We start from the raw sequence: 27,955 nt of genomic DNA, 5'->3' as shown, positions 1-27,955 counted from the left end.
GCCCCAGATGCTTATAGCCATCGCCATTTGTTCCAGATGTTGGAAACAAATTCCTCTGGCCGTAGCTGAGAGTCAGTCTTAGGAAAATCGGCAGTCTGATTAAGCACAGTCTCAAAAGGTCAGAGCTATGACATGATCATTCCTTTTCCTTTAACTAAGCGAATATATACATATATATACGTGTGTGTGTGTGTGTATATATATATATATATATGTTTGTGTGTATATATACATATATATATATGAGCTTGCTCCTGGCAATTGCCACCCTCGGTGGCATCTGAGCGAAGCTGCGCGGGGAGATCAGCGACAGTGCGGGGTCTTGGTGAGTGCAAAGTGTTGAACAGAGAGGAAAACGGGAGAAGGAAGGTGGTGGGTTTTGCAACAACCTCAGCAGATGCATGCCAGTGGGGGCTATCCTGAAGGACTGTCTCGAGTGCGGTCCTTTGACACCCCGCAGAGGTGCAAGCTTTCCTTTCAAAGAGGAGGTTGCAAAGGGCTCCGTTAATTTTTCTCGCCGGGAGACCACTGGAATGCGTTCGGTGGGGCGACCGCTACCCTGAATTTAAAAGGTGCTTATTTGCAGATTGGAAGGTTTCATCTGCTGCAAAACCAAGCTGGAAGCTGGGATCCTTCCCCTGAAGGGAAGAAAACCACCCCCAAATAGTTGTAAGAGTTATTTTCAATAGCTGAGGAGGGGCAGCGGAGAAGTGGAGAGATTTGTAACAGCAGAGATTGTAATTTGCAGAGATTAGTCAAGATGCAGCTGTGTTATAGTGCTTTTACACCGTTTCCTTTAAGTATATATGCATTTTTTTTCTACCTTTTTACTCGAAGGCTTAACAAGAGGAACTGGCAGAGCTGCAGAAAGCTGTTGTCACGCTGCAAGAGGTAACGAAGTGCTCGTGTGCATTTGATTAAGCCAAGGTATAGCTGTCTGTAACGCGGGTGGCTGGTGGCCTGAACGTGCTGCATAGTATTATTTGCACTGAGAAATACCTTGTACAGGCAGACTAGAAATGCACAGTCACTTGTTCAGAGGATATAGTCAAGYAGGACCTGGTCGAGACATGCCGAGTTCTTAAATTTTGTCTTTATTTATTGCGACAGGGCGGAGAGAGAGACTTCGGGAGAAGTATCTGGTGATGGGCTTTTTGTCTGCTAATGGTGCTGCCTTCTCCTGCTGCCAGACTGCCCTGCTATCAGCAGGATTGGCTCTTGAAATTATCGCTGCTTTGTGCTGGAGGAGCACTGTCCCCGGCGACATCTCTCTCCTTGTGTTGGCTTTTGGCAAGGGTAGCTTCAGAGCAGGAGCGGGGCAGGAGATGAGACTTTATTTCCCGGAGCCATCGCCTTTTGAAGGCTGGTCGGTGGCCTTCCGAAATGGTCCCTTTGGTCTCTGCGGTGCTTGCTGTGATGTCCTGCAAGGGAATTTTGCACTTTGGAAGAAGCTGAAATCTCAGCCTGGAAACTTTTTTTTTTTTTTTAATTCTTATTATTTAGAACAAAACAGAGCRGTACTTTGCAGGCAGGCATGCCTTCAGACTGCGCAAAGCCCAGCTGCGTGACCCGCGTTTCCTCTTTCTCTCCCCTCCCATGACCACTCACCTCTTTTTTTTTCTGTGTTAACTTGGGATACTGCTTTGACGCTATGGCAAAGCACAAGTCTTGGCTTGCAGGTGGAGCATCTATTCTTTTCCCAGCTGAAGCATCCCTTTAAAGGCAAGGATTGATAATGCATATATTTTAATTTGGCTGCCTAAGGAAATAAGTTTTCTGCAGTGACACAACCTGTCTCTTCCTTTGCTCCTGCCTGCCTAACAGTTGACCTGGCTGCTTTAAACTCAGTTGGATGGAGGTAAAAGTCTCAAAGATACTGAATTCCTGTGGATTTCCTGGAAGTAAGTGTTTGCAGAGAAGAGAAACCCTGGATAGATGGGAAGGCTGTAGCCTGATTTTGGCTCTTGCAGGTCTCTGGCAAATGCGACCGCAAGACGCTGAGCTTGGCCCTTGTGCCATCACGTTGTGCTTCTGTGGGCTGATTAGTCCTGGAAATTGTCCTGTGCTTAAAACTCAGCAAGGCTGAGTGCTTTACTGGCTTTGCTTCCTTACAGCAAGTTGGGCTTTTGCTTGGGGTAAGTAGAGGTGACTGCATGCTCCTGGGTGGCTGGAGAAATTTGTCTTTCTAGGCTGTTACCTGGGATGTTTGGAAATTTGACGGATAACTAGAAAAAAAGCCGCAGGAACCGAAGAGTTAGAGCACAGCTTTTTTTTCATGAGAAGGCAAAATTTTGTTTTCTTTCATAGCAAGTGAAATATCAGCTCTCTGCCTGGTTCCTGTTTTGGTGGTGGTAAAGAGCTTTATCTGAACAAGTTATTTTGAGGAAGGAGCAGGAAGGCGTTTGCATATGGAGATATTTGATGATTTTTCATTGTTTTGATGAGGTGATGGCTAGAGGATAGGCCTGTCTGAGGAACTCCCCACAGGTAAATGTGATCCATATTGGGCATGAGCTTTCTTTTTCTAGCAGTAACTGCGATGGCCAGTACTGCCTGTGCACCTGTGGGAACGGTCTGCAGGCCCTCTCCCGAGAGAGTCCACATGTGAGATCGAGAAAAGCTCCTCTTGTCGAGATTATGAGCGTATCTGGCTGTGCCAATCCAGAAACAAACTTCCAGCCCTTTGAAGGGAGACTGCTGAAGTTTCTCGGGAGGAAGGCAAGGTCAGGAAATACCAAAGCAGAGCTTTGCTCCCAGCATTAGCATTGCAGGACATTGCTTCTTGCATTTATGCATCAGGAAGTTCCCAGAGGAAGACCTTTTTTTTTTTTTTTTTTTTTTTTTTTTTTTTTTTTTTTTTTTTTTTTTTTTCTCCTTCTTCCTCCTCCAAAAATGTCAGATCCAGTCTGATTTAATTTAAATGCACGTGGTGTCTTGTAGCCTGCCGCTGTTTTTGCTGTCGGAGTGATACACTCTTCCCCAAAGGAGCTATTGGGCCAGCTTATGCCAAGTCCTCGGCCGCAAGAGGAACTTGTTTGGAGTCAGCGCAGGACCCGGCCTTGTGCCCTGGGCTCTGAAGTCTGCCAGGGACAAGCTTGGAGATGGGACTTGCTTCCTCTTTGCTCAGTTGGTATTTCCCATAGTCATCTTGGATTTTCTTGGGGCAAGGGCATGCCTGCGCTTGGGAACAGCGGCGGGGCTGGATCCCAAGTTTATCTCTTCAAGCAGCGCTGACTTGCGACTGGCCGCCCGTGAGCAGGTGCAGAGGTTTTGTGAGCTTCGCTGGCTGAGCCTTCTCTTCCGGCTGGGATGAGGTGTCCACAGCTTTCCTAGGCCTGCAGGAGAACGTGCTGCTCCTTTTCTTGTGAAGAGGCTCAGCAACTTTGGCAGCAAATGCGTGAAATGAGCCCTTTTTCCGCAACGTAGCCATATTGACTTTAGCTTGCCAGATCAGATTTTCTCCCTTGCATCAGTGGCTGGATGCAGCAAAACCATTAAAGCTGCGGGAACCTGGTGGGGCAACCAGGGCTTCTTTGTGCTGAGTGTTCTGGGCTGTTTTCTCGTTACGGTGGGGTTTTTTTCTTTTCTTTTTCTCGTGTTTTATTTGGCTAGGAAGGACTATTGCACGCTAATCTGAATCATTATCTTGCTCCGGCTGTAAAACCGGAGAGGAGGCAAGGTACAGCTGGCTTTTAGTGCAGGGAGCGCTGCAGGGAGCGCATGGCTCTCCTTGGCCACCCTGCACCTGGTGTCGCTTGAGGACCTTTGAGAGGGACAGCGGCACAGGGACGCAGGGCAGCTTGGGTGCCGTGGTCTCACCAGTCTCATGGCTCATGTCTCCGCTTGGTGACCTTGTCCGTGTTCCAGCAGAGGTTGGAGTGGAGTGTGGAGATTTCTGAGCTGCAGAAGTTGCTGCTCTGGCCAGCCCAGTGCCAGTTGCCTCTCCGTCCCCATCTTCCCTGGGCTCCTTTCAGCTGCCTTTTGGGGGTGGTGATAGCAGCCGGTAGGGTAGGAGTATATTTGCCAGGGCTTTGTGTCCAAGCTGGGTTGCACTCTTGCCTGAAGATGGAACAGCAAATTTAATCTGAATATGAATATGTGGTAGAGTGGGGTCAGGAAGGGTTTCTGCTTACTGTTCTGTCAGGGCTGCTGGGCTGGGAATGCAGGTCTTGTTCCTGTCCCTAAAGCCATCCCTAGCAGGTCCCAGGTGCTTCACCACGAGAATGATGCCAGAGCTCTTGCTTCATTGCAAGTGTAGTTGGAGAGATATGACCTAATATCAAATGCACTGGGGGTGGAGGGTGTTTAAATCCCAGCAGGATGTGGCAGCCTGAAATGGCAAGGTCCATAGCATCAGCTGAGATCTAGAGCAATGCCCATGGTAGAAAGTTGGCCCTTCCAGAGAAAGCTTGTTCCAGCTGGTGTTCGAAGCTCTGCCGAGTTTCCCCTGCTTCGCCAGGGATGCTTGGAGCAGGAGAACGGGGCTCATGATGGAAATTCCCCTCCCCAGGCAGGTGAACGTCTCCAGTGGGAGACGACTGTTTTGCAGGTCCTTTTGACTCTGCATGCCCTGCTCCGGCTTTGGAGAAGACGCTTAATGTGCATGACGTGTCCTGGAGCAGCTGCCTCCATCGCGCGGTCGCCCTGCTCGCTGCGAGAGCAAAGGTGGAGCGAGTTTCTGCTGCGGTGCTCTGTCGTGCTCTCTTTTTAGCACCTTTTCTGTAATGTGTTACTGTGGTGCCAAAAAAACTTCTGAGGTTGCTTCCTTCAAGACCTGAGGTTTTGAAAAGATGCTTGTCTCCTTCGTTTTAGTCTTGTTTTGCCTCCTCCCCTTCCAGCCTCCTTTCACCCTCCAACTCACAACCTGTTAAAGAGGAAATTTGATAATGTTCACGTTTTAAGTGTGGGAATGGGAACTGCTGATAGCCAAGGGCTTTCTGCTTTTTCCCCATGATGATTTTTAGGCACAATGGTAGGAAACTGCAGCTTTGCATGTCCTGGAAAGTGCCCCTTAACCACCTTCGGCATCCCTACCTGAGGATTAATGAGCCATCTCGGGGCCACAGGGAGGTTTTACGCTCATGGGAGAAACACATGAGTGGGACAGCAGGGAAAGGACTGGTTTAGACACTTGGGACAAGGTTTAATTAGCAATTAAATGGAGCGGCATAACAGCACCTCCTGCCTGTGCACTTCCTACCCAGTGTCAAACTAGTCTGCCTTGCAGCGAGTCTCTGTTGCTGCTTATAGCAGAGGTGGAAAGAGAAGTGCCACATCCAGTGTTCCCTTTGCAAGTCTCCCTCGCTGCTTCTTGCAAGCCTTTGGCAGAGAAGATAATTGATGACTGTGGCTTTTAAAAGGTTGAATTTATGACTTTTATTGGTATTTGCATCTCAAGGAAATGGCAATGGCTTGATTCTCAGTGTGTGCACACGGCCTCGCTGCAGGATTTTGTCTGTGCTGTGCCAGAGCTGCACGTTGCTGCAGAGAGGTCTCCTTCCCCAGGATGCTTGCATGGGTGCTGCTCTCTGCAGCAGCCCTGGTGTGCGGCTCCCACRCACGCCTGTTGCACTGTGTGTCACGTCGCCCTGTTTATCACGGCAGCCCCATGTGTCTTCGCGGCGCGCGGGAGAGCCGCTGTGCGTGCAGTGTCTCCAGCTCGCACTTCTGTGAGATGAGCCATACGTTCAGAAATCGCTGTTACCGCAGGATGCAGATGCTAAGGGTGTAAATTTTTTTTTCTTTTTTCCCCTTTTGGGCTCTTCTGGAGGTTGCTACAGTCATTGAAATTACTCATTGCAGTACCAAGTGGAAATAGTTGCTGTGAATAGGCAACATAATGGAGGAGCCCAGACTTGGGGATGTATAGACAGGTGGCTCTTCCAGGGTGCGCAGATCTCAAGTATTWGTTGTTTCAGTGCAAAGTGCCATCTGGAAACACAAATGTCTGTATGAAACTCACTGTTCTGAGCCATTGCATCTCTTTGGGTTTTTCTTCACTAACTGTCATTCTGGTGTCTTGCAGGCACAGAAGAATAAGGCAGGATGGATGTGTACGACCCTCAGACACTCGGTGTTATGGTCTTTGGAGGTTTCATGGTGATATCAGCCATTGGAATCTTTCTGGTATCCACCTTCTCCATGAAAGAGACATCTTATGAGGAAGCCTTAGCCAAGCAGCGCAAAGAGCTTGAAAAGACCCACCAGCACAAAATGGAGAAAAAGAAGAAAGAGAAACCTGTTGAGAAAAAAGGAAAAGCAAAGAAAAAGGAAGAGAAACCTAATGGGAAGATACCTGAGCAGGAGCTGGTTCATGAAGTTACAGACTCTTCCAAGGATGTAGTTCTTGAGCCTGCTGTGGTGTCTGAGCCTGTAATTATCGAGTCTCCAGTTGCAGCAGTGTCAGTGACCCCTCAGGAAAAGGAGAAACCTGCCCCGTCTCCTAAGGAAAAGAGGAAGAAGGAGAAAAAGGTGGCAAAGGTAGAGCCTGCTCCTAGCCCAGTGTTGGCTTCACCTCCCGTCAGTGTCTCCAAGAGCTCCCCCGTCTTGGAGGTGACTTCCAAGGAAGTGCCTGTTGTGGCTGTGCCGCCAGTTGGCACACAGCAAAGCACTCCAGTCATCAACTCCGCTGCTGTCAAGAAAGCTGATGCTCTTCCCACCCATGAGGAGCAAAAGCATGACGGAACAGTCAAGAAGAAGGCTGCATCCAAGAAGAAGAGTGAGCCAGGTAAGGCCAAATTCTTCTGCATATATCCCCATTGAGTAAGTAAGCAGAATATCTTGGTACCATTAAAACAGAGCTGCCCTGTCCTGAGACCTCTTCATTCTTCYGTGCTGGAAACATGGTGGCTCTAGAAAGGCAGTCTCTGGAGAGATGGACAAAGTGCACAGAGGGAAGGTGGTTGGAAAGACTGGAGTTCTCCCTGGGGAATATAGAGCTGAAGTCAAGAGCTTATTGACTTGTTTTCACTCTGTAATGTGTTGTCTCCTGCATTGGATGCCCCTGCTTATCTCCTCCATCCAGCTCACACAGATGTTGAAAAGTTACAGGTTCCTCCAGGATTTGCTATTGCATTGTACGTCTCCAAGCATATCTGTACACCAAGAATGATCGCCAGATGCAGATTGCTGCCCTGGGAGAGAGGTGTGAGGGAAGTGTAGTGAGGGAAGAAATAGCTCTGTAGCTGGATTCTTCCCTTTCATTGCATGAATGTGAACAGTTTGGTTTTTTGGTTAAACGATAATTGCATCTTTGAGAACACCTGAGAGATTTCTCCTATTTGTCTTTATGGGAACACCTCAACAAGAAGGGCTGTGGAAAGGTCAGAAAGCACTCACATTTTAGAGCCTGCAATGTGGTGCACGTGCATTTCTTCTTTTGTACGTAAACACCTACTTGGTAGCCTTCCCCAACATAACCCAACCTGGTGTTGCAGTGTAATCTGGCAGGTTTTGCACCTGTATTTCGGGAGAGGACTTGCTACTCAGCAGGACATAGGGAGTTTTATGCCCACAGGTCTCCAAGGACAGGTTAAAACCCTTGAATCTGTTTGTCTGAGGAACAGATTTTACTAAAGGCTAACTCCACACAGGGATGAGGTTTGTAATTATTTGAGCTCAGAAACAGCCACTACTGGAGGACATGTCAAAGATGGTGCTTTGGTATTCAAAGCCATGTCCTCCTCCCTGATGCAGATGGCAAACCTGATGTGAGTGGCTTGGGATTTTTTTTTCTCATTTGGTTTTGTTTTTAGGCTTTTGCATTCCAAGAAAAACCTGCTCTCAAGCTGTTCACATCTACATAGTTCCAGGCTCATCAGCTGTGAGAGTGGGACCCAAGCTCTCCCTCATAACACTTATTGGTACCTGATGTTGGCTTCAGCCCTGATTTGCTTCCCAGACTTGGGGCTCCAGGCAGGGAGCAAGCTGTGTCTCTAGTGCCACGTGTCTGTGTGGTTTTGAAGAGCTATGCTTTTAGCGTGGAGGTCAAGAGCCCGATCTTGAACCTTATAACCCTGAGGCTTACACCTCGGTGTTCAGGTCTGCAGGATGCTCAGGRTTGTGTAGGAGCACCTGGTCACAGTAGGAGAAGTACAAAACCAGGGTGGGTTTTAGTGGAGGGAGGTGCCACCACAGCTGTTAATCTGCCTGGAATAAGGGGACCACTTTGTAGCACGGAAAGCAGCTGTGACAGCAGCTTGCCAAGGGCAYGAAGAGCTGAGTCTTAACTGTCTTACCCATGCTGATGGCCCAGGTCATCACATGTAGTGGAATATGTGTCTGGAGCAGCAGGGAACTGCAGTTGAGCATAGAAGTAATGCTGACCCCAGGGAATCCTCTGTCGCTCTGATCTGGAGTTTGAACCTGGATGTTTTTTTCTTTTTTTTTTTCCCCTCTACTGGAGTTTTTAACTTGAATTGCTGCTTCTTGGGGAACAGGTCATCCCCAGGGCTATGAGCTTTTGGGCATGTGCTTTTGTTCTCATGTGTGTTTTAAGATCTGAGCCAGATGGGTCTAGTCATTCACTGACCATAAAAGTTCTAAGTGCAGTGACTATCATAGGCTGGATATTTTTCTTTTTTTGCTTCTGAGCTCTGAAATACTAGTGGTGGAGTGAGCCGGTGTCCGGCACAGGATAGCTCACCACACAGAAGGTGTTAYGCTGCTGCCCCTCTCTATGGTCGCCCTTCCTCAGCATGAGGGAGTTGTAGGATGTGTACYCTGAGATGGTGGTGTGAAGGTTGTGCTCAGCACTGTGCAACTTCTCCTGAAACTGCTGCCATGTGGGTCCTGATCTCCATGTTCAAGAGACCTCGGTGTTAATGGCTTTARAGATTCTGAACTTACTTGAGTCAAAACTGCTTTTTTCAAAGAGCCAACTCACATGAGTTGTTTTTATAAAAGCAAGCACACTGTGTCATAGATACTGCGGAATAACTCTTAAATCTCTGTTCACGTCCCTGTGTCCCTCATGACCTTGTGCACTGTGGTGCTACAGGAGCATCACAGTCCTATTACAGACCACACGATGCTACCTGGCCTTCCCAAGTTCGGAGAGGGGTAGGAAGACTGCTGGATATGCATTATTTCCTTCACAAAGAGTTGGAGCAAACCTGTGTGGTGGAAGAACGGGGAACTCCTAGCTCTGCTCTGCAAGGTGGTGTCATGGTGTGGTCCAACTTCAGCTCCCTCCTGGCCTGAYGAATCTCTGATCTGTGGCATTGGTGAAACATGTTTAGCATCTGCTGGCGATCATTCAGTTTGCTAAGGGGGTTGGAGGTGACTGTAGTAGGGTCAGACAGAAGTGAGCGGTGATCCCTGAAGCATGCTTGCGCAGTGAGCATTGTCAGTTCTCTAGCACTTCTCATATTGTTCTCACTTAAAGAGGTATRAAACACGAGTGCAGAGAATTGCCTGCATGCTGGGTTGAAATAGCAGTTGTCTGATTGAGGCCAGCTGAGCTATTTGGCTTAAAATCAGGATGTGACTCGGCTCTGCTATTGGCCTGAGTAGTCCCAATGCCTCCTCTTTTCTCTTCAGCACCTGTGGACTCAGATGGGCCCCTCTACCTGCCCTACAAGACGCTTGTGTCCACCATCAGCAGCATGGTGTTCAGTGAAGGAGAGGCCCAGCAGCTGATCGAGATCCTGACGGATAAAGCAGGCATTGTCCAGGATACCTGGCACACGGTAGGATGGCGAGCTGTGGGTGCTTGCTTCTTCATGGCCAAGAGCCACCTGCCGTTGGCTCTTTTGATCTTAGCTGTCATCTGAGAATAGGGGTTGGGATGCAGTGTGTCAAGGGAAGGAAAGCTCCAGGTTTTAAGGCAGAATGGGTGGCCTACTGGCTACAAAACCAGCAGGAGAGGGTAGAGGGCTGGATCCCTTATGAAGCCACTTCTGCAGGTTAGGTAGCTTGTGCATGCAGGGTCAGGGGAAATGGGATGGATTTGGAGGTCCCCATTAATATGCTGTCTCACRCTCCTAGGCAACGCAGAAGGGTGACCCAGTTACTGTCCTAAAACGCCAGTTGGAGGAGAAGGAAAAACAACTTGCTGCCGAGCAAGAGGATGTGTCTGCTGCCAGAAACAAGCTGCGGGAGCTGAGCAAGGTGAGCACTGCATGACATTCCTGAGGTCTCCGGCATGGGCTCTTTGCTGTGCTGGTCATCTTGGCTTGCTCCGTCTCRGCAGATCAGTCCTGCTGCTGTGCAGCAAGCTGTCTAGTCCCTGCGAGTGGTCCCGCTTGGAAGCAGAGCCCAGCTGGTGTCTGGGTCCTTTATCCATTGGCCGTTCCTCCAAAAAGTGGTGGTTCAGTGCAGTGCTTTCATCTGTAGAGTGTGGGTGCTTGCATTCCTGCACGGCCTGATCGCCGCTCTGCTTCTGGGCCTGACCCAGAGCAGGGAGATGTCAGCCCAAAAGACTGTGTGACAGCCCATGTGTGTGGCCTGCAAGAAGCAGGGAACGGTGCTTTCTTTAAAAGATTGCACTCACCTCATTTTAAATGTTGAAATCAGAACAAACTTTTGGCACCTTTAGGTGGCCCCGCGGTCGCTACGTTGACAGCCTTGGCATGGCTCATGTTGCCGCTGATAGGGCRTGGTAGCAACGAGCTGCCCGTCTAGCACTGGCGGGGGAGGAAGGTAGAAAAACGTATGTCCCCACGAGCCACAGGGTCTGCGTTGGTGTGGGCAGGAAGCAAGCTTTCCTGAAGCGTCCGTGTCGAAGGCCAGTCTAGTGCCCTCCGATCCCAACCTGGGGATGTCCCTTTCTTTCCCTTCTTTGCCCTAAATTTTGTATAATATAAAGGTTGTTGATCTGGAAGAAATCTAGGCTGTCTTACTTTCTCTTAGCTGGCCTAGCACAGAACAACAGTGGCATCCAGTGGCCACAGAGCCCAAAACAAAATGCAGGAAGAAATGTAAGTGCTAAACAATGTAGCTTGGCCATGTTCTTTTGGCATGGGACTTCATAGGCTGCTTGTAGCTCTAAAACAGCTGAACTTTTAAGTCTTCCGAATCAGGAGGCCTGGTTTTGTGTTTCCTTAAAGCGAGCAAACTCAAAGCAAGTGCTGAGAACTAAGCAGATGGCTTCTCTCCTCGAAGGAACTCGCGACGGAGAAGGCCAAGGCAGTGGCCGTTGAGAGCAAGCTGAAAGAGCAGCTACTCGCTCGCGAACGGGAGATTGCTGCCGTTCAAGCCCGAATGCAGGCTAGCTACCAGGATCATGTGAATGAAACGCAGCAGCTCCAAGGAAAGGTAGGCTGTGTGTTGTGCTCTGGGGTCTTGCACTCCCCTCTGACTGAGGGCTAGGTTTTGGTGCACACAGAGTCTTTTTGATTAGATTGGCATATAGGGTGTGGCAAGGGGAGGAAAGCCCATGATGCTCAGTCTCCTAGCAAGGGCTTTCCTGAATGTGGGGCTGGGGTGAGGGAGACCTAGTGCATGGTTGCGCCATGCAACGAGATGACAAGTGCCCCTTCCCTGGAGATTTTGGCTGTGTGTTGGGGAGGAACCACTATCTGAGGTCCCAAATGCTGGYGACTTCAGGGGCACCTCCTAGTGCAAAGGTAGATCTTGAGAGCAATCTTTTTTTTTTTTTTGATGGTAACTGCATGAATCACTGAAGTAGTGAAAGCAGAAACCTTGCTTAGCCCAGGCTGCCTGGACCACAATGCTCCCACACATCTCTTATCCTTTTAGCACTCTCATGAGACTTTACATACCTGGGAGCTGTAAATGTCTATTGACTGAGCAAGGGGGCTCAGTGCACCCACACATCCCACATGTGTGCTTCTACATTCCTCCATGCTTAGCAGGCTGAGCTGGAGTGGTACATGGACTTCTTGGGAGAGAGAAGGGGTTCACGACAGCATAACCTGTGTTGGGTTCCTCTAGATTCGGACTCTGCAAGAGCAGCTGGAGAATGGCCCCAACACCCAGCTCGCTCGCCTGCAGCAGGAGAACTCCATCCTGAGGGACGCGCTCAACCAAGCCACCAGCCAGATGGAGAGCAAGTAAGGCTGCGACCAGGGCCAGGGTGTGGAGCGGAAACAGGGACTGCGTTCTGGTAGGCACCAGGAGTTAGCTGTCCTTCACAGCCGACCTGACCCCTTTTCCAAGGGGCCTGTATACAGACCACCCTGCAAAGACTATTGCCAGCTTCAGGTAGCTGGAGGTAGAGGGAGGGGGTTGTGAAGAGTTTGTCAAATGTCTTTTGGGGGGCCGATGGAGGAAGCATTGATGTTTTTGCAGGCTGCAGCTCATCACAAAGTGGAAGGACAGGGGAAGGATGCCCTGTTTGCTCTGAGCTGTTTTGATGCTAGAGCCAACAGATAGCATGAGGAAGAAGGCAGCTCAACATGGGCCTGAGCTGAGGGATGCTCAGTGTGGTGCTATCCACACTGCGCAGCAGCTGTTAGGGGACAGATGCTTGGGGATGAAGGCTTTTTCTYTACTAACAGAATTTAGGTGCTGTTTAGGACTTTTCAGCTCACGTAAGTTCACACTTTCTGACTTCAGAAGAAACCTAGCAGGTTCTCTGTCTTTAAAATGAGCTATGCTGCAGAGAACCAAGACCTGCTTGATGCTTGTAAAACAAGTATGAGCTAGGTAGAGACTTAACGCTCCTTTTTGTAGAAAGTAAGAAATAGCTGGTGATTAATAGCGTAAAATAATTACTGACTGGACTCCAGATGCTTAGAGAACTTCCTCTTGTGTCTGGGAACGCAGATCCTCATCTTTTCTACTTCATAGGAAAGGAATGTCTCCTGTGACTGAATTTTAGCTTTTGAAAAGTGATTTGTCAACTCTTTCCACCCCCTCATGAAGGTCCAAACGTATCCTAGAAATAGGAAAATGCAACTTTTAAGTTATTTCAAGTTCTGTGTCAGGCCCACAGGAGGTTGTGTTCTTCCCATAAGTAAAGCRAGGATACCCTTTTTGGCCTATGGGTTAAAATAACTGTGCTTTTCTTGGTCCAGGCAAAATGCTGAGCTGGCAAAGTTACGACAAGAATGCAACAAGCTGGCAAAAGAGCTGTCYGAAAAATCGGAGCTGCTGCAGCAAGAGGAGCAGCAGAAAAAGACCTGGGAAATCAAAGCAGTGGCCTCTGAGAAGCAGGTCCAGCAGCTACAGGTCAGGCAGGCACTGGCAAATCYGCTCGCCTCGCAGAGATGCTGCAGCTTGCAGGAGCAGCCTTGCCAGCTGCAGCTTTACAGAAGGGAGACATCTGGCTGGAGCAGACAGGGCTGGGGGGCTGGGGTTTGCCAGCTGTTTTCCCTCTGACCTTGTTTGGATTACTTAATCTCCCCGTGTTTCTGGTCCTTCTCTGTCAAAACTGCATGCATGARAGTGGAGAGCAAAAGAGATGGTTTGCTGTGGGAACGAAGCCCTTGCCATGTCCTCCTGCATTTGAGTCTTTATCAGTTGGGTTTGGGTGTTTGTTTTGTTCTTGTTCTTTATGGAAACAGGATCTGGTTAGAGCAAAGGCACCAACCTTCCGAGGAGAAGGTGCTTAATGTCAGGCAAGCACTGACGCCTCACTGCTCTCTTTGCAGAAGGTAATTTTAGAGGACGCTGGCTGTAGGAACACACGCATACCCACCCCTTACCTGACAAGATAAAATGTCCTGGTCCAGGGTGATTAGGGGCTGGCGGCGTAGGCGACACGCGGGATAACTAAATGGCGTGAGATCTGTGCAATGCATGGCCTGGAGACGGAGCGACTGGGAAAGGAGCTGCCTTGCGCATCTCCGAGTTGCCTCCCCGCCGTCAGGTGCAACGCGCTTTTGTTACAGCGTCACCAGAAAAACCCAGGGAGTGTGTGGCCTGGGTCAGACTGTTCTTTTCACACATCTGTGAAGCTCATGAGGCTGGTGTGAAAGGATGGAGAAAAAAAAAAAAACAAAGCTGGAAGCCCTGCTGCCTGGGGGATGAGAGTTTTTCCTGCAGCAGCTTGGCAACCCCATGACGGCTCATCAGTCTCTCTTCCCTTCTTGCTAACAGGATGGTTGTCTGTAGAGAGCCCATGCCCTGTCTTTGCCCCAGGAAATGGRATAGGAAGCCCAGCAGCCCCTGTCCTGCTTGGGTCTCTGCTCACCCAGATGGGCTTGCTCTCTCTTTCTCTCGTGGCTCAGCTGTTTCTAAGCCTTGGGTGCTCCCTTCCCAGCAGAGGTGGTAACGCCTGCGGCTTTTCTGTTGTCATTGGGTTGTGGCTGAAGTTCACTTCTGGGTGAAGTTTTCTGGTATCTGAAGATACCAGCAGTGATGGGGGCAGTGCAGGTTGTAAGTGTGCTCAGTAGCAGTGCCTAGAGCTGTGGGCTGAGGAACGGTATCAGGTCTTCAAGGAATGGAGGAATCCCACTTTTTTTTGGTGGTTCTGGAGGTATTACTCAGACAGAGACCAGGCAGCTAGTTGGTATTCCTCTTTCCCCTCTGCAAAGCATTTGGCATTTGAAATGGTATGATTCATATTCAGAGAGCTGCCGGTTTTCATCACACTCATCAAATCCCTCACTCTACTTTCCCCCTCAAAGTGCATGCCTTGGCCAGGCCTCTTCTCTGCTGCTTTCTAAGGTGGAAAAAAATCTTCTCTGGCCCAAACCACATAGAAAATTCCACTGCATGTGGAAACACACGTCTGGATAGCTGCAGGCCTCTGATCTGCCAAGCGCCGTGGCAGTACTTCCGCATGTCAGTCTGGGGCTTCGGCTGCACGCACGGCTTCTGCTTTCCATGAGCAAAGAAAATCGAGGATGATCATCTCCCTGTCGTAAAGAGCGTCTGCTCCACCTGGAGCGGAGCATTTGGGCTCTGAGCATTGGCTGGAGCTTTGCAAAGGGGAGGCTTTCTGCAGCACTACCTCGGCTGGTGGTGTGTCTAAGCACCAGAGCTTTAGGAGGTTATTCAGARCTTGCCTTTCTTTTCCGGACTGGAGTGGAGGATGGCTGCAGTCAGTTGTCTTGGCCCAGAATTGAGACATTACAGTGTTGTCTAATTCGTGCTTGAGGGCTGGCAAAAAAGAGCACAAAGCAAATGCTTCTTCATGCACAGGGAGCATGGAGGAAAGATGACTTAACCCCCCCAAAAGCACAGCTTAAAAATAGCAGCATGTGACACAGCTTTGCTGGGAACTGGCCAGGGTGCCTCACCTGCTGTTTAAAGCCTTCTCTTCCTGCTGTGCAGACTTCCCAAAGAGAGGTGGAGGCGACGCTGCAGAAGAGGCTGGATGAAGTAAGTGACGAGCTCCGCAAAACCCAGAGCAGCTACAAAAGCCTGCTAGCAGAGATGGAAAAGGCCAAAGGACAGCAGCAGAGCATTGCTGGTGAGGAGCTGGACATGGCACAGGGAGCTGAAATAGGGAGCGGATTTTGAGCACTGCTGTGAGCTTTGAGGTGCTCCCTTGGTGGAGCTGCTCAGGACAGGGTGAATGGACCCAGATGAGTTGGATCATCCGGTGTCAGTGCAGGGAAGTCGCTGGGCTTGTCAGTGATCGCAGATGGAGACAAGGCACTGGTCCTCTCCTGGGATGCCACTCTGAGGCCCTCTCTTCTGCATGGCTGAAGCCTCTTTGCCCAAAGGCCCTGCTGGGGCAGGGGAGGGGASTCTCTAAACGTGGTTGCACCTACCATCTTGTGTTTCTCTCCTCTTCCACTAACAGAGCTGCAAGCCAAGTTGCTGAGCTCCGAAGCGGAGGTTAAAAGCAAATTGTCAGAGCTTGACAGTCTGAGGGCAAAACTGCAGGATGCCAGTTCAGAAAACATGAAGCTCACGGAGAGGATCAAATCCATTGAAGCTCTTCTGGAAGCAGGCCAGATGAGAGAGGCAGAAAAAGACAGAGAATTGCAGGTCGTGTGCTCTTTTAATTTGGGGGCGGGAATGTGCAGGAGAAGTGGTGCTCAGTGCCAGTTGGAGACRTGCGAGAGATGTGTTTGGATAGAGCTGTTTGTAACAGATCGGTTTGCAGYTCCCAACTGGCAGCACATGATTTGGCTCTTAGCATCAGATCCAAGAAAATGCTTTGCACAGTGACATTAGCACCTGCATTATCTTTGTTGATGGATCCCTCTGGGATGCTCTCTGTAAGGGCTGGTCTACTTCAGGGCTCTGAGACAGATATTGACGGTGATTTCTCTTTTCCAGGCAGCTAATGAAGCAGAAATGAAGCAGCTGCAGCTAAGGTGAGTCTAGATAGTGTCAACACACAAAAGGCTGTCACAGCACCTAAAACTTGTTGTCTGGATGTCCCAGCCTTCCCCTGAGGGTGATTCCTATGGGTCAGGGCTTCCGGCTCCCTCTGTTCGAAGGGTGAGAGGGATTGTAAAGCTGGGAGTCTGAGGTGAATCATGGTCAGTGCATCTTCTGCAACATTAATCAGCTCTAGCGCTGGCCCCAAGTAACAGCTAATCCATTCTGAAGCAACACTTGAGTTGCTGCCAGGCACACAAAGGCTGACATCTCCTTGAAAACAGGCTGGGGAAATGGTGCTGAAGGTAGGCAGGGACCTCTGGATTTCTCCAGTCCAAGACCCTGCTCAAAGCAGGGCCACCTAGAGCAGGCTGTTCGGAGCTGTTTCCAGGCAAGTTTTGAATTTCCCATCTCTCTGGGTCTGAGTTCCAGTGTTTGAAACCCTCCAACTGCCCCCCACCCCCAACACACACACACAATCACAGATTGGTTGAGACTGGAAGGCACCACTGGAGATCATCTAGTCCAGCCCCCCTTCTCAAGCGGGGTCATCTAGAGCACATTGCCCAGGACCTTGTCTGGATGGCTTTTGAATATTTCTAAGGATGGAGACTCTGCAGCTTCTCTGGGCAACCTGGTCCAGTACTCMCAGTATAGAGATTTTTCCTCATGTTCAAACAGACCTTCCTGTGTTTCAGTTTGTGCCCGTTGCCTCTCGTCCTTTCACTGGGTGCTGCTGGGAAGAGTCTAGCCCCATCCTCTTTGTACCCTCCCTTCAGATATTTAAATGCACGTGGTGAAAAACGGTTTTCTTCATCTAATTGGAATTTCCCATGTTGCCACTAATGCCCATTGCCTCTCATCCATCTGCTGGGCACCTCTGTGAAGCATCTGGCTCTGTCTAGGGGAGGAGGATTTCTAGGGGGCAATCTTGGATGCTRCTGTTGCTAGCAAGCATCCAGCATTCCTCAAAAGGAAGGCAGTTGTTCAACCTGATCAGAGGTTGTTGGTCTCCAAGAGATCAGGGCAATTCTTGTTGAGGACCTGCATCTTCTTTGGTCTGCTCAGCTGAGACTCCAGTCATGGTGGATGGTGGATCTGAGAGCGTAGAGGGAACCTGCAGGTTCTTATGTGTCTAGTTGGTGGCCCTGATTTGTGGTTACTCAAGACAGTAAGAGGATGCTTTTAAAATGCAGAGCTGTGGGCTACCTCAGCCTAATGACCCGTGGAGAGGATGTGTTGGGAACAATTTCAGTTGTGGCCTTGGTCACAGGTTACTTCTTCCTCTTGTCCTGGATAGACAGCCAGCCAAGTACTCACTTGGTTATTGTTGCTGACAGGTCAGTAGGAAACTGGATCCCACAGAAAACTAGATCTCACTTCAGCATTGCCATGGTCTTTCATTTTTGCAGTTGTGGTTTTCAGTCCCACAAGTGCAGCCCGCTCRCTTGCACTCCCTGTGTAGTGGTGACTTCCTGCTGTTTGCTGAGCCTGAAGCAGACCCCAAGCAGGAAGGGCTGCAACCCCGTTCTTGGGAGCTTGCTACCTGGGAGGGAAGTGGAGATTGAAACTCACTCCTGCATTGTGCCGTTTCAGGCTCGAAGAAAAAACAGGCCAACTCTCAGCCTTGGAAAGGGAAGCAGCAGAGCTGAGAGAGACAGTGGAGCAGCAGAAGACAAAAAACAATGTACGTGAGTGAACTGGATTCAGCTCTGGACACTGAAGATTTTTCCCTTCAAAAGCCAGATTTTCAGGGTGCAGACAAGAGGTGACAACTCATTGTAGTCAATTAACGATCRCTCTGTGGTGCAGCATAAGTCTCTCCTAGCCATGCAGAGCATTGCGGGTGTTGTCTTGTTTGGCAGGAGACCCCTGGCAAGGTGCACAGCTCACGTACTTGAGCTGATGGGCTTTGACAGCAGGCAGTGGGTCATGTGAGTGGAGGTGTATGTCCCCTGTCCAGCAGGGAGGTTTAGGACATAGTAAGCATGAGAGATCTTACCCTGGCAGGGTCAAGGGGCTCTTTGGAGCTCTTTCCTCCTCCTGGCTTCGCTCTGCTCTGCTCCTGCAAGAAAGCCACTGCCTGAGTGTGTTGTGGAGCCAGTGCCAATGAGCAGCATGGTGGCCTTCAGTGTAACGTGTGGCTTACTGCCTTCTGTATGTGTGGTCTCGGCAGGACCTCCGTGAGAAGAACTGGAAAGCAATGGAAGCGTTAGCCACAGTGGAGAAAACATGTGACGAAAAACTACATGCTGCCACAAAAGCAAAGGTGAGTTYGGTATTTCTCTTTGGCAGTGATGTCAGTTCTGAGGGGGAAACATTCAGGCTCACCGAGCCATCAAAGTTGTTTGCTCTGAGTTACCTGCCTGCACCTCATGAGCAGTGCTGGCCTAATCCTCCTGGCAGTCTGTCCAAATCCCAGATGAAGCTGGATTTTGTTCTCATGAGTTGGTCTTGTTCCTTGCTGTGCAGAGCTGGGGCATTCAGAGGACATCCCTCAGCTGAATGGAGGGAGAGGCAAACATCTTTCTGCTGTATCTTAGACTTTTTTGTCTTGAAGGACTTGTATCTGCAGTGCAGGTCACGGTCAGATAACCAGGAGCATATAGGGCCCTACTGGATGGAATAACACAGATCTTAGCAAATCCTTCTCTTCCAAGGTGGCAACATGGAAAAAAGTCAAATGATACTGCCAAACCAGCATAATCCCATTGACTTTCGGAAAGGAAATGGGAATGAGTCCTCTGCTGTCTGGAGGCCTAATGAAAACATGCTGGAGCCCAGACTGCTGGGCAGACCAGGAGGTTTCACAGATTTTTGATGGTGGTGATTTGCAGCAGCAGTAGTTTTCTCTGCCCACTGGTTTTCCCATGCCAGCTCACCCCTGTAGGCACTTCCAGCCTCACGTGAGGACCTGAGGCCTCCATCCCAGGACAGCTTGTGTCTCTTGCAGGAAGAATCTGAACAACAACTGGACACGCTCCAGATGCGAACCAAGCAGACCCTGCTGTCTGCYTTCCCAGAAGTCGCTGTCTCCTTGCAGCAGGTAGGAGTGTGCTTTTTTTGGGCCCCTGCCACACAGGCATAAGAGACACACAAGCATCCTTTTCTCTTCTCTTCCTCTTGTTTTTCAAACTCAGGATTATGATACATGGCTACAAGAGTTTAAAGAGAAGGCAGTGGATGTGCTAAAGCAACACCTGACTGCAAAAGAGCCCCTGGTACGTGAAAGGGCTGGAAAGCAGAAGGGCAAGGGAGTGCTGAAGAGCTGCTTGTTTCTTTTCCTCATCTCTCCCTCTCCATCTCTCCTTTCTCCTTTCAGGATTCAGCACTTAAATTAAAAGAGGCAGAGGAAGCGCAAAGCACTTTACAAGCAGAATGTGAGCAGTACAGAGCTATCCTTGCAGAGACGGTGAGTTTGATATTGGATTGTCTGTGTCTATGTGCTCCTCTGTCAGGTCCAGCACTGAGCTGCCTGTCCCCCTCACTTCCTCCAGCATGTCCAGGGCGTCCAGCCCTGACAGTGGCTGCGGTGCCCTCAGGAGGGCTGGGAAGGAGGCTAGTCTCAGCTGGGGCTTTGCCAACAGGAAGGGATGCTGCGAGACCTGCAGAAGAGCGTGGAGGAAGAGGAGCGAGTGTGGAAAGCAAAGCTCACAGTGTCTGAAGAGGAGCTACAAAAGGTAYGTGCTTTAGATGTGTTGCACGTGTGTAAAGGCCCATGGAGCTGGAATTTAGAGTAGAGGGGCTGTTGGTTATGTATCAGATGGTGACCCTAGTTGTTCTTTCCAACCTTGAACTCTTGAAACGTGGGAACTTTCTCTCCTTCCCAAATCCATCCCTCTTGTCACAAAACTGAGAATCCCACCTTGCTTAGAGCTAAGGCTCTCTTCCTGCTGTGGTGAGCCACAGGTTATACCCTCCTCCTCCTCCTGGATCCCACCTTGCTGTCTGATGTGTGCCTTGATCCCTCTGTGGARCTGGAGGAATTGTTCCATGTCTGCACTTCAGTCATGGCAGTTAGGAAGCCATGTCACTGCTTCAGTGATCCAGGTTTTGCAGATTGGGAGTCTGGCTTGAGGCCTCCTGSTAGGCACAGTCCCCTGGCTTGACTGCAGCAGAGCACATGCAGTGCTCGTAGAATCCCATTTTGAGAAGAACTTGGCTTGCTTTCARTCTCTGGGTTGATCTTGGTGTTGGTTGAGCCTTCAGAAATGATCTGAATTCCAAGCCACATATTGTGCACTGTTTTTACTCCAGTTATTTGTCTAGCTCTGGGTACACTCTTACTGGTTAAAACATCAGCTGGCAGCTGCCAGAGAGCTGCTGCTGCCCAGAAGTTGTAGAGRGAGCACGTTTCTTGTGCTCTTGTGGCTTAGCTGGCATCTAGGAGAAYGTGATTGATCACGCCTTCTTGCAAAGCTGACATATCTGCTTCCTTTTAAATGCAGAACTGAAGTTACTTTTCACAGTCTGGTTGCTCCCTGTCACATGAGGTTGAGTTAATTGGGACTTCAAAGAGGTGGGGGAGCTGTCGTACAAAAAAATCTTTGTGTTCTGAGCCTGTTGCTGGCTTGCGAAATCCCAGCGCTGCCTGCTGCCTTGCACCGAGATCTAGTGTAGGACTGCATGGAGGTGACGTGGCTGCTAGTGTTTATGGACAGCGTGGTCAGTGTGCCTGATAGGATGAGCGTCATGGCTGGGGCATGCCCCAGAGCTGTTCTGCATCTCTGTGGAGAAAAGATGAATTCCTCTATTGCAAAGTGTTCAGCAACTGTGAAGTCTTCTTCAAAGATAAATCCAGATTTCAATGCAAACCCCATGCTTTGAGCTTGTGGGTAGCATGGCTTTTCTTAATAGCAAAATCCATGATGCCTCATTGGAAAAAATACTTTGCTGCTTCCAAACCAGAGGTGCTTTTGATAGAAAACTCGCACCGGGTTTGGTGTCGGCTTCATGGATGTTGTAAGCTGGCTGCAGCCAATTTAAATTCTGCAGGCAAAAGCCATTACCTTGCTCCACATTTTACAGCCTCAGCTTGTTGGACTAAAGCTCTCTGGGAAGAACAGCTCCTGCTGGCTGCAGACCATGGGGCTCCAGTTTGTTTTGGGTTTCTTCTGTACTTGAGCACTGGGTGAAGAGAGACAGGTGGGAGTGAACGACTGGGCAGTTTAGTTGTGTGAAACATGTTCAGCATCTGAGTGAAACTCTGTTTACTGACCTTTTCTGATCGTTTCTGCCTTAGTCACAAGTCCAATTGAAATCCCTTGAAGACATTGTAGAGAAGTTGAAAGCAGAGCTGCAGAGTACAGACCAGGTAGGTTTTTGGCTACTGGAGAGGGCTCAGGTTGTGCCAGGCCTCCTTGCATGGCCTGCACAGCTGCCAGATGGATGTGTGCTGTGCTTGGGCTGAGTCAAGGCTGGTCTCCTGACTTGCCTTGGAGAAGGCATGCTTGCAGTGTGCTGTTGTCCAGGTGTTGCACCTCAACACAATCAAATCCCTCTGCTTTCTTTCATTTTAATCCAGTTAAAGGAATATACCTCTCTTCTGGAAGCACAACTGCAGAATCACTTGGAGACAGCCAGCTCTGAACACCAAAACTATACAAAAGAAGTTGAAGTTGTAAGTGTGGTGCTTTGGCTTTCTTAGATTGCTTTCTTCTTTCTTCTAAGCCTGATTCATCCCTAATCTCCATTGAGGGGCTTTATGAGGAGTGCCCTGGGCCTTCACAGCTTTACAAATCAGAAGGGGAAGATAGGTGGAGATGTTTGTCCCAGTCTGTAGACATTTAATGTTGGGAGGCTCATTGGAAGGGAGATGGGGCAGGGGGTCTGTATGGAGATGTTATCTGCTGCTCCTCGGTGGCCTACAGACTGCAGGATTTCTGTGGCTTGGGTGAGGCAAAGCTGTTTCACAGTTATCTCCCTCTCTCTGAGCAGGCTTCAGCAGGCAAATTAACAAGGGATGCCGTCATGGCCTCTTTGAGAAGGTGTTGCACTATAAAAATGATTCCTTGGGCCAAAGGACTCCGAAACCAAGTGCATAAATGAGCTGCTTTCTCCAGTCCTGCCAAGAGCCCTTGTTTGACTGGGCTGGGGGATGGGAGGGCAGCAAGGCAGGGTGGAGGGGGCTGTGCCTGGGCTGGGTGTCTGTGTGGCATCGTGGGGTCTGCAGGGGCTTGGAGGGATGAGTGGGAGGAAAACCTGAAGCCCTAAGTCTGTTGTTTGCCCTCTGTTTTCTGTTTCTTCTTGTCAGTTGAGGCAGCTCTTATCAGAGTCCCAAGAGCAGCTGGAGGCAGCGAAGACGGAAATGCAGAAGCAGAACAAAGAGCTGGCCCTGGTAAGGRAGGGGCTTGTGCAGCTGCACCACTGGGACCACCACACCTGCATGCAGGTGGCTGCTTTGCCATGGGGCAGTTTGCAAGCCGTGACCCAGGGCTGGTCTGCCTGGTGCCACCTTGCTCCTCGCTGCAGGTTTGGAGAGGGGAGGAGCATACAGCCTGGACACAGGTGAACTTGGTGCTTCTAGACACAAAACTCATCCAGTTTTCAAAGTGGATGTTTATGAGCCAGGAAAGGATTTTATGAGCCTGCCGTTCCTCCTGAGACGGTATCTGGGAAGGAAGAGATAGCATCAAGGCTTAAGCAAGCTGGCGTGTAGCAGAAACCTCAGCTCTTGGGCTCTGTAACTGCAGCCCCTGGGGCAGGCAGRAGGTTGGGTGAATTAAGGGTCCATCAGTCCTCCCCGGATGGGAGGACCGAGGTTGTGTCTCCTGTGTAAAGGAATCGCTTGGAGGACTTGAGGATAAGGTGAAGCTTTTGCAGGTAAGTAGGAGAAAGGACTGGGATGGAGGGCTTGGAGAGCCAAAAAACTGCCAAAAAAGTTATGAGGGCTTTTGAATTTTAATTACAATTTTTGACTGTAAAACAGCAGCTGCTGCTTTGCCTTCTAATATTTAAATATTTCATACTTTGGAGACTAAGCTCATCCATGAGGTCTAGGAGTCTGTTAGCAGCATGCTCCAGCCCTTCAGGGCTCTCTTAAGCCCTGCTGCAGTGAGCAGAGGAGCAGGAAATCTCCCCATTCAAGCTCTTGGTGGTACCACTGGTTTGCAGACCTACTCAGAGCAGCGTGAGCCAGGAGGCACCACCTGATGCATCGGGTACAGCTGCTCTCAAGTGCTGCAGCTCTTCTGAGTTTTGCAGCCGTTATCATCTCGCTCACTCAAGCCTGGGCAGCCCTTTCCTCTCAAGAGGCCTTGCTGCTAGCTAGTCAGTAACTTTAATTAAATGGACAAACAGTACTGCACATATCTGTGTTCATACAGCAACCTTCCCTTCCTTCTCCTGAGCACACCACCCTGCCTTCACCACCCTGCCTTGGCTGCTTCATTTAGCAGCCTGGCTGCATCAGTACAAACCTTTGATGGCAGCTTTAAACCAAAGGGCTGAGTGATTAAGCAAGAGCAGATGAGGTGGGAGCAGGTCTGCACGTCTAGGAGCCATAACATCTTAAACTGGCCAGGTTAGATACGGTTTGTCTAGCCAAACCCGTGATGGTTTTTCCAAACATTTTGGCTCACGTGCAAGCAAAACCCCAGTGAATGTTTTCTGTAGGTCCTTGTGGGTCTTGCAGTGGCTGCTGTGTGTGGGTGCATAACTGAGCCAGGCTTGCTGGTCCTCTTTGCAGGTCAGGCAGCAGTTGAGTGAGATGAAGAGCCAYGTGCAGGATGGAGTAGTGGGGTTACAAGCTGACCAAAGCGAGCCCGCGCCCCTTGAGGTTCGGGTGGTGAGACTGCTGCCCATGAAGGCACTGACCCCTAACTGTGTCCCTCGTCCTGTGTCACTGTCTCTAACAGCATGGAAACCTGCACGTGGCTTTGCTCTGGGCAGGGTTATCTTCTGTGCTGCATGTGTGGCGCGTGTCCACTGAGGTCCTGGGAAGCCAGACCCCGGCCCCCTTAATCACACATCCAACTCCCACTGGAAAAGCATTGCAGTCCAGCTTTCCTGATGTCGTTCCTCTTGGGGGCACAGGGGCAGGCTGCTTTGGGGAGGCAGGCAGGGCGCACTGCTGCAGGGACACTGCGAACCCTCGAGCAAGCTCCACCATGCACTGAACCAAGAGGAGCGTCATTTGGGTTGCTGTGGAGGAGGCCCAAACCCCAGCGAGGAGGAGGACGCCCCGACGCAGCTGGGCTGYGATTGCTTCCCTGTTGGATGCCTTCTCTGGGGTTAGGATTGCAGAAGCTCTCTCCACCTTGCTGGAGTGAGGCTGAAGGAATTAGCAGCGACTTGTTCTTTCAGGCTAACACCTCTTGCCAGTAGCAGGCAGCTGCCATGAGCAAGACTCTGTTTCTCTTCTTTAATCCCATTAACTGTGGAGCCTTCCCCAGGGCACCATTCATCTGGCGCAATGTGGCCACCAGTTGGATATGTCCTCTGCTATGTTTCGCCTCCTGCCCCAAGTCCAAGCTTATGCTGCTTCACGAGCAAAACTGAGCTCTGGGCCCGCCATCCACATCCTCTCGACTTCTGTGCAGAGAGGAAGGAGTACTGGTGCCTATGGTCTTTGCGTGCCTTGGGAAACGCTCCAGATTTTGTTTCTTCTGTGTAGCCCAGCTTTCATGGTAATGTCCCCATTCACTGATCTCCGTCCTTAGTTCTTTCTTACTATATTTTTTCTGTGTCTTTTCTCTCCTCAACACAGTTGAAAACTCAGCTAGAGCAAAATGAAGCTCTTGTGGAGAASGAGCAAGCACTGAGGCAAAAGTTGGCGCTGGAACTGGAGGAAGTAAGTCTGGGACAGAGACGAGGAAAGGACAGGGGCTTGCTGGTCAGCCCAGCTGTAGAGGGGCCGTGGGCAAGATCCTGTGCAGAGGGCAGGGCCCTTTCTGCCAGCATCCCTGACCATCTTAGAGCAGGATATATGGCTAGGCAGGATCTGTAGTCCCTGCTCTGATGTGGAGCATACAGGAGCTTTACTCCCAGGCTGAAATGTAAAGCAGAGTCAGCTTTCCTCCGAAGATTTTGAGTTCTTGGTTATTAATGGATCCCAAGAATTCATTTGAAGTTTTCCCCATCCCTACCTTTGTCTGAGACATCATCACGCTTTGCCTCATGCCTCTGGAGCAAAGGAGACTTCTTAGGTGGCTGTGCTGAAGCCACCATGCAAATGCTCCAGTTGCTGCACCCTGGAAGTACCTCTTTCCAAGTCTCCCCTTTTTTGTCAGCTCTTTCCCTTGAGGATTCAGGGCTTTAAGTGAGTTTAATGTTGCTTCTGGGGAGAAAAGCCATCTTCCTAGTGGAAGTTCAAATAGCAAACCCAATGCATCCAGCCATCTGACAGCAGCTGTGTAATCTTAACGCTTTGTCAGAGGTAGACCCACTTGGGATTGGAGCCTTTCTAGCTCGCTATATGGAGGTAGGATGCAGGAGATACCTGCTGTGTGTTAATTGAGCATGTTTCCCTCTTCCAGGCACAAAGTTCTGCATGCAGTTTGCAAGCTGAGCTGGAAAAGCTGAGATTGGCTGAAAATGCAGCAAATTCTGACACGGAGGAGGCCCAGCATCTCAAGGTGATTTGGCTGCCCTGGTTTCTTGTGTTTAGTGTTGAGGCAAGACAGCAAAAGCCTTGGTGGAGCAGGACTGTGCACGTGGTCTGTCTTCATTGGGGATGCTGGGGCAACATAGATGGTTCCATGCAAGTAGCTCCCTGCCCCAGGCCTGGCTGCGAGCTTCAGCATGGCTGAAGGGTGAAGCAGGATGCAAATTACAGTCCCTAGATGGGGCTGGCCAAGATGAGAAAGGAAAGGAGATGATGCCCTGAGGTCGCTGCCTTAGCAAGCAGTCTTGCTAGCTGGGTTTTCCATGTTTTGGGAAATAATTCTGCTCCTGTGAGGTTGGCTCAGCCCGGGCATCTTCTGGGTTTGCCAGGGATCTAGCATGAGCCATAGCTGCATCTCTGTAGCATGGGGAGACGCCTGTCCCCTCCAGCGTGAAGGGAGCTGGATGTGCCTCCAGCTTTTGGTCACCAAGATTGCTCAGTGCAGACCCACTGTGCTGGGGACGGGGGAAGGACTGTGTCACCTGCAAACAGCCCAGACTGCAAAAGCAGGTTCCCATGGGTGGCTTCTTTCAACTCCTGTGCAGGAAAGACTTGAAAAAGAAAAAAAACTATCAAAGGACTTGGGACGAGCAGCAACCAAACTGCAAGAGCTACTGAAGGTTACCCAGGACCAACTGGCCAAAGAGAGAGAAACAGTGAAGAAATTGAAAGAACAGCTTCAGGAAACGGTATTTCTTCCAGGAGCTGGGTTTAGGGACTGAGCCCTTGGCTGGGATGGCATCTGGAGCTAGATGAGGTGGCAGGATGGCCCRCATGAGCATCCAGCCATGACTGGGTGGGAGAGTGGAGGCAATGTGGTACTTACTACCGACAACTGTCTTGGTGGCTCTAGGCAACCCACGGGACTCTGCTGGAAAGGATTTTAACTGTCTAGAASGGAAGATCTGACCAGTCTGTAAAATGCTTTGCTACTTGAGCTGCTATGARAGTAAGAAAGACGTTAAACTCAGTTCAGTAACTCACCTCTCTGCTTTTGTTTTCCAGGGTGAAGAGGACGGTTCAAAGGAAGGGACTTCAGTTTGATCACTCTGTGACCTAGAACTTACTGTTCAACTTACCAAAATGCCTTACACATTCCTAAAATAAAAATGTATGCTCAATTTTAATGTAGATAAAGATACAAGCCATTAGTGACTCAAACCCTAATTTTGAAACCTTAAAAATACCAGTAAACACTGCAGGTATACGTTTGTAAGAAAATCTTCATACTGTTTTGTACAACTATTCCCCTGGAAGCCACTCTGACCGTGTCAGGGTAGGCGCTGGGGTTCAACACTTCTGTAGCAGCAGAATCCATGAATGTGTGAAAACGGAAGACTGTATTTGTACATCAATCGGTGCAATTACATTTTTTTTATTTTTTTTTTTTTTTGAGTGAAAGAAGTGTGAAAGGAAGGCCCATGTCCATATGATGGAAGGAAGCCTTTCTAATAGGGGGCTCTTGGCACGTATCCTTTTATGTATTTCTGGGTGTTGATGCAATTAAACCGATGCTAGTGAAATGAGTTTTTTCCTTGCTGTATTCTTCTGGATTTATTTATTTACATGTCTGTCTGTTTTAAGCTTCCAAGTCAAGTAGGTGTTTGGGATCTCTGAAGAACCAGTTGGGCTAGAAGTGGATCCTCTATTCCTACCGTTCCTTCCTGTGCGGTAGAAACAGAGGGGACAGCTCTTACAGCAATGTGAGCCAAGGGGAGAAAAGTTTTCTTCGAGCCACGTGTACTTTTTGTGCGCCGAGTGCAGCTCAGAGTGCCCTTGCTTTTGCTGCAAAGCAGTGGGTAAGGGGAAGGAGGCCTTGCTGGAGGGAAGTATGCTGGAGATGACGTGTCTGCAAGCGTGGAGCTCTGAGCGCGTTGCCCGGCAGAGGGAGTGCGGCAACCGCCGTAGCCGGCAGCGGGAGCCACGCTTAGGTTTCCCCTGCCATTTGTCCCTGCCTGTGCGATGTGCTTGTCCTTGCTTTCTGCCTGGTTCCCCAGCGTTCAGCTGTTCTTGTGGCTTTTTTTAAGGCCATTTTTTTTAGGAAGCGGCAGAAGCCACGTGACTGGTGCCTGTCTCCCTGTAAGAAAGCGGCCGAGCCTGATGCTGACATCAGCTGGGCTGGAGAGGAGGGAAGGAGGGCCCTGAAACGCTTGATTCCTCCAGGGT

General features: G+C 49.9%; 1 protein-coding gene across 5 annotated transcripts; it reads left to right on the top strand.

Annotated features, from left to right (window-relative positions):
• On the top strand, nt 1–27,320 carry RRBP1 (ribosome binding protein 1). 5 transcript variants are annotated; one of them, XM_085315951.1, is made up of 25 exons: nt 1–118; nt 838–891; nt 6,026–6,727; nt 9,541–9,689; nt 9,988–10,110; nt 11,104–11,256; nt 11,896–12,014; nt 12,981–13,134; nt 15,184–15,322; nt 15,659–15,846; nt 16,141–16,178; nt 17,782–17,872; nt 18,362–18,454; nt 19,139–19,231; nt 19,326–19,406; nt 19,508–19,597; nt 19,773–19,865; nt 21,428–21,499; nt 21,710–21,805; nt 22,439–22,522; nt 23,873–23,992; nt 24,893–24,976; nt 25,662–25,760; nt 26,335–26,478; nt 26,795–27,320. In XM_085315951.1, the coding sequence occupies exons 3-25, from the start codon at nt 6,046–6,048 to the stop codon at nt 26,831–26,833; spliced, it is 3,024 nt and encodes a 1,007-aa protein (XP_085172077.1). In that variant the 5' UTR covers nt 1–118; nt 838–891; nt 6,026–6,045; the 3' UTR covers nt 26,834–27,320. The 5 variants fall into 5 exon arrangements, with proteins under 5 accessions (XP_085172077.1, XP_085172078.1, XP_085172082.1 ...); XM_085315953.1 differs by having other exon boundaries at nt 2–118; nt 23,873–23,971; XM_085315952.1 differs by lacking the exon at nt 838–891.
• Nucleotides 27,321–27,955: the final 635 nt, after the last annotated feature.

The sequence above is a fragment of the Rhea americana genome, unplaced genomic scaffold (genome assembly GCF_003343005.1).
Source record: "Rhea americana isolate MKP2758 unplaced genomic scaffold, rheAme1 scaffold_445, whole genome shotgun sequence".
NCBI classification, from domain to species: domain Eukaryota; kingdom Metazoa; phylum Chordata; class Aves; order Rheiformes; family Rheidae; genus Rhea; species Rhea americana.
This window is presented reverse-complemented; position numbering and strand designations above follow the sequence as displayed.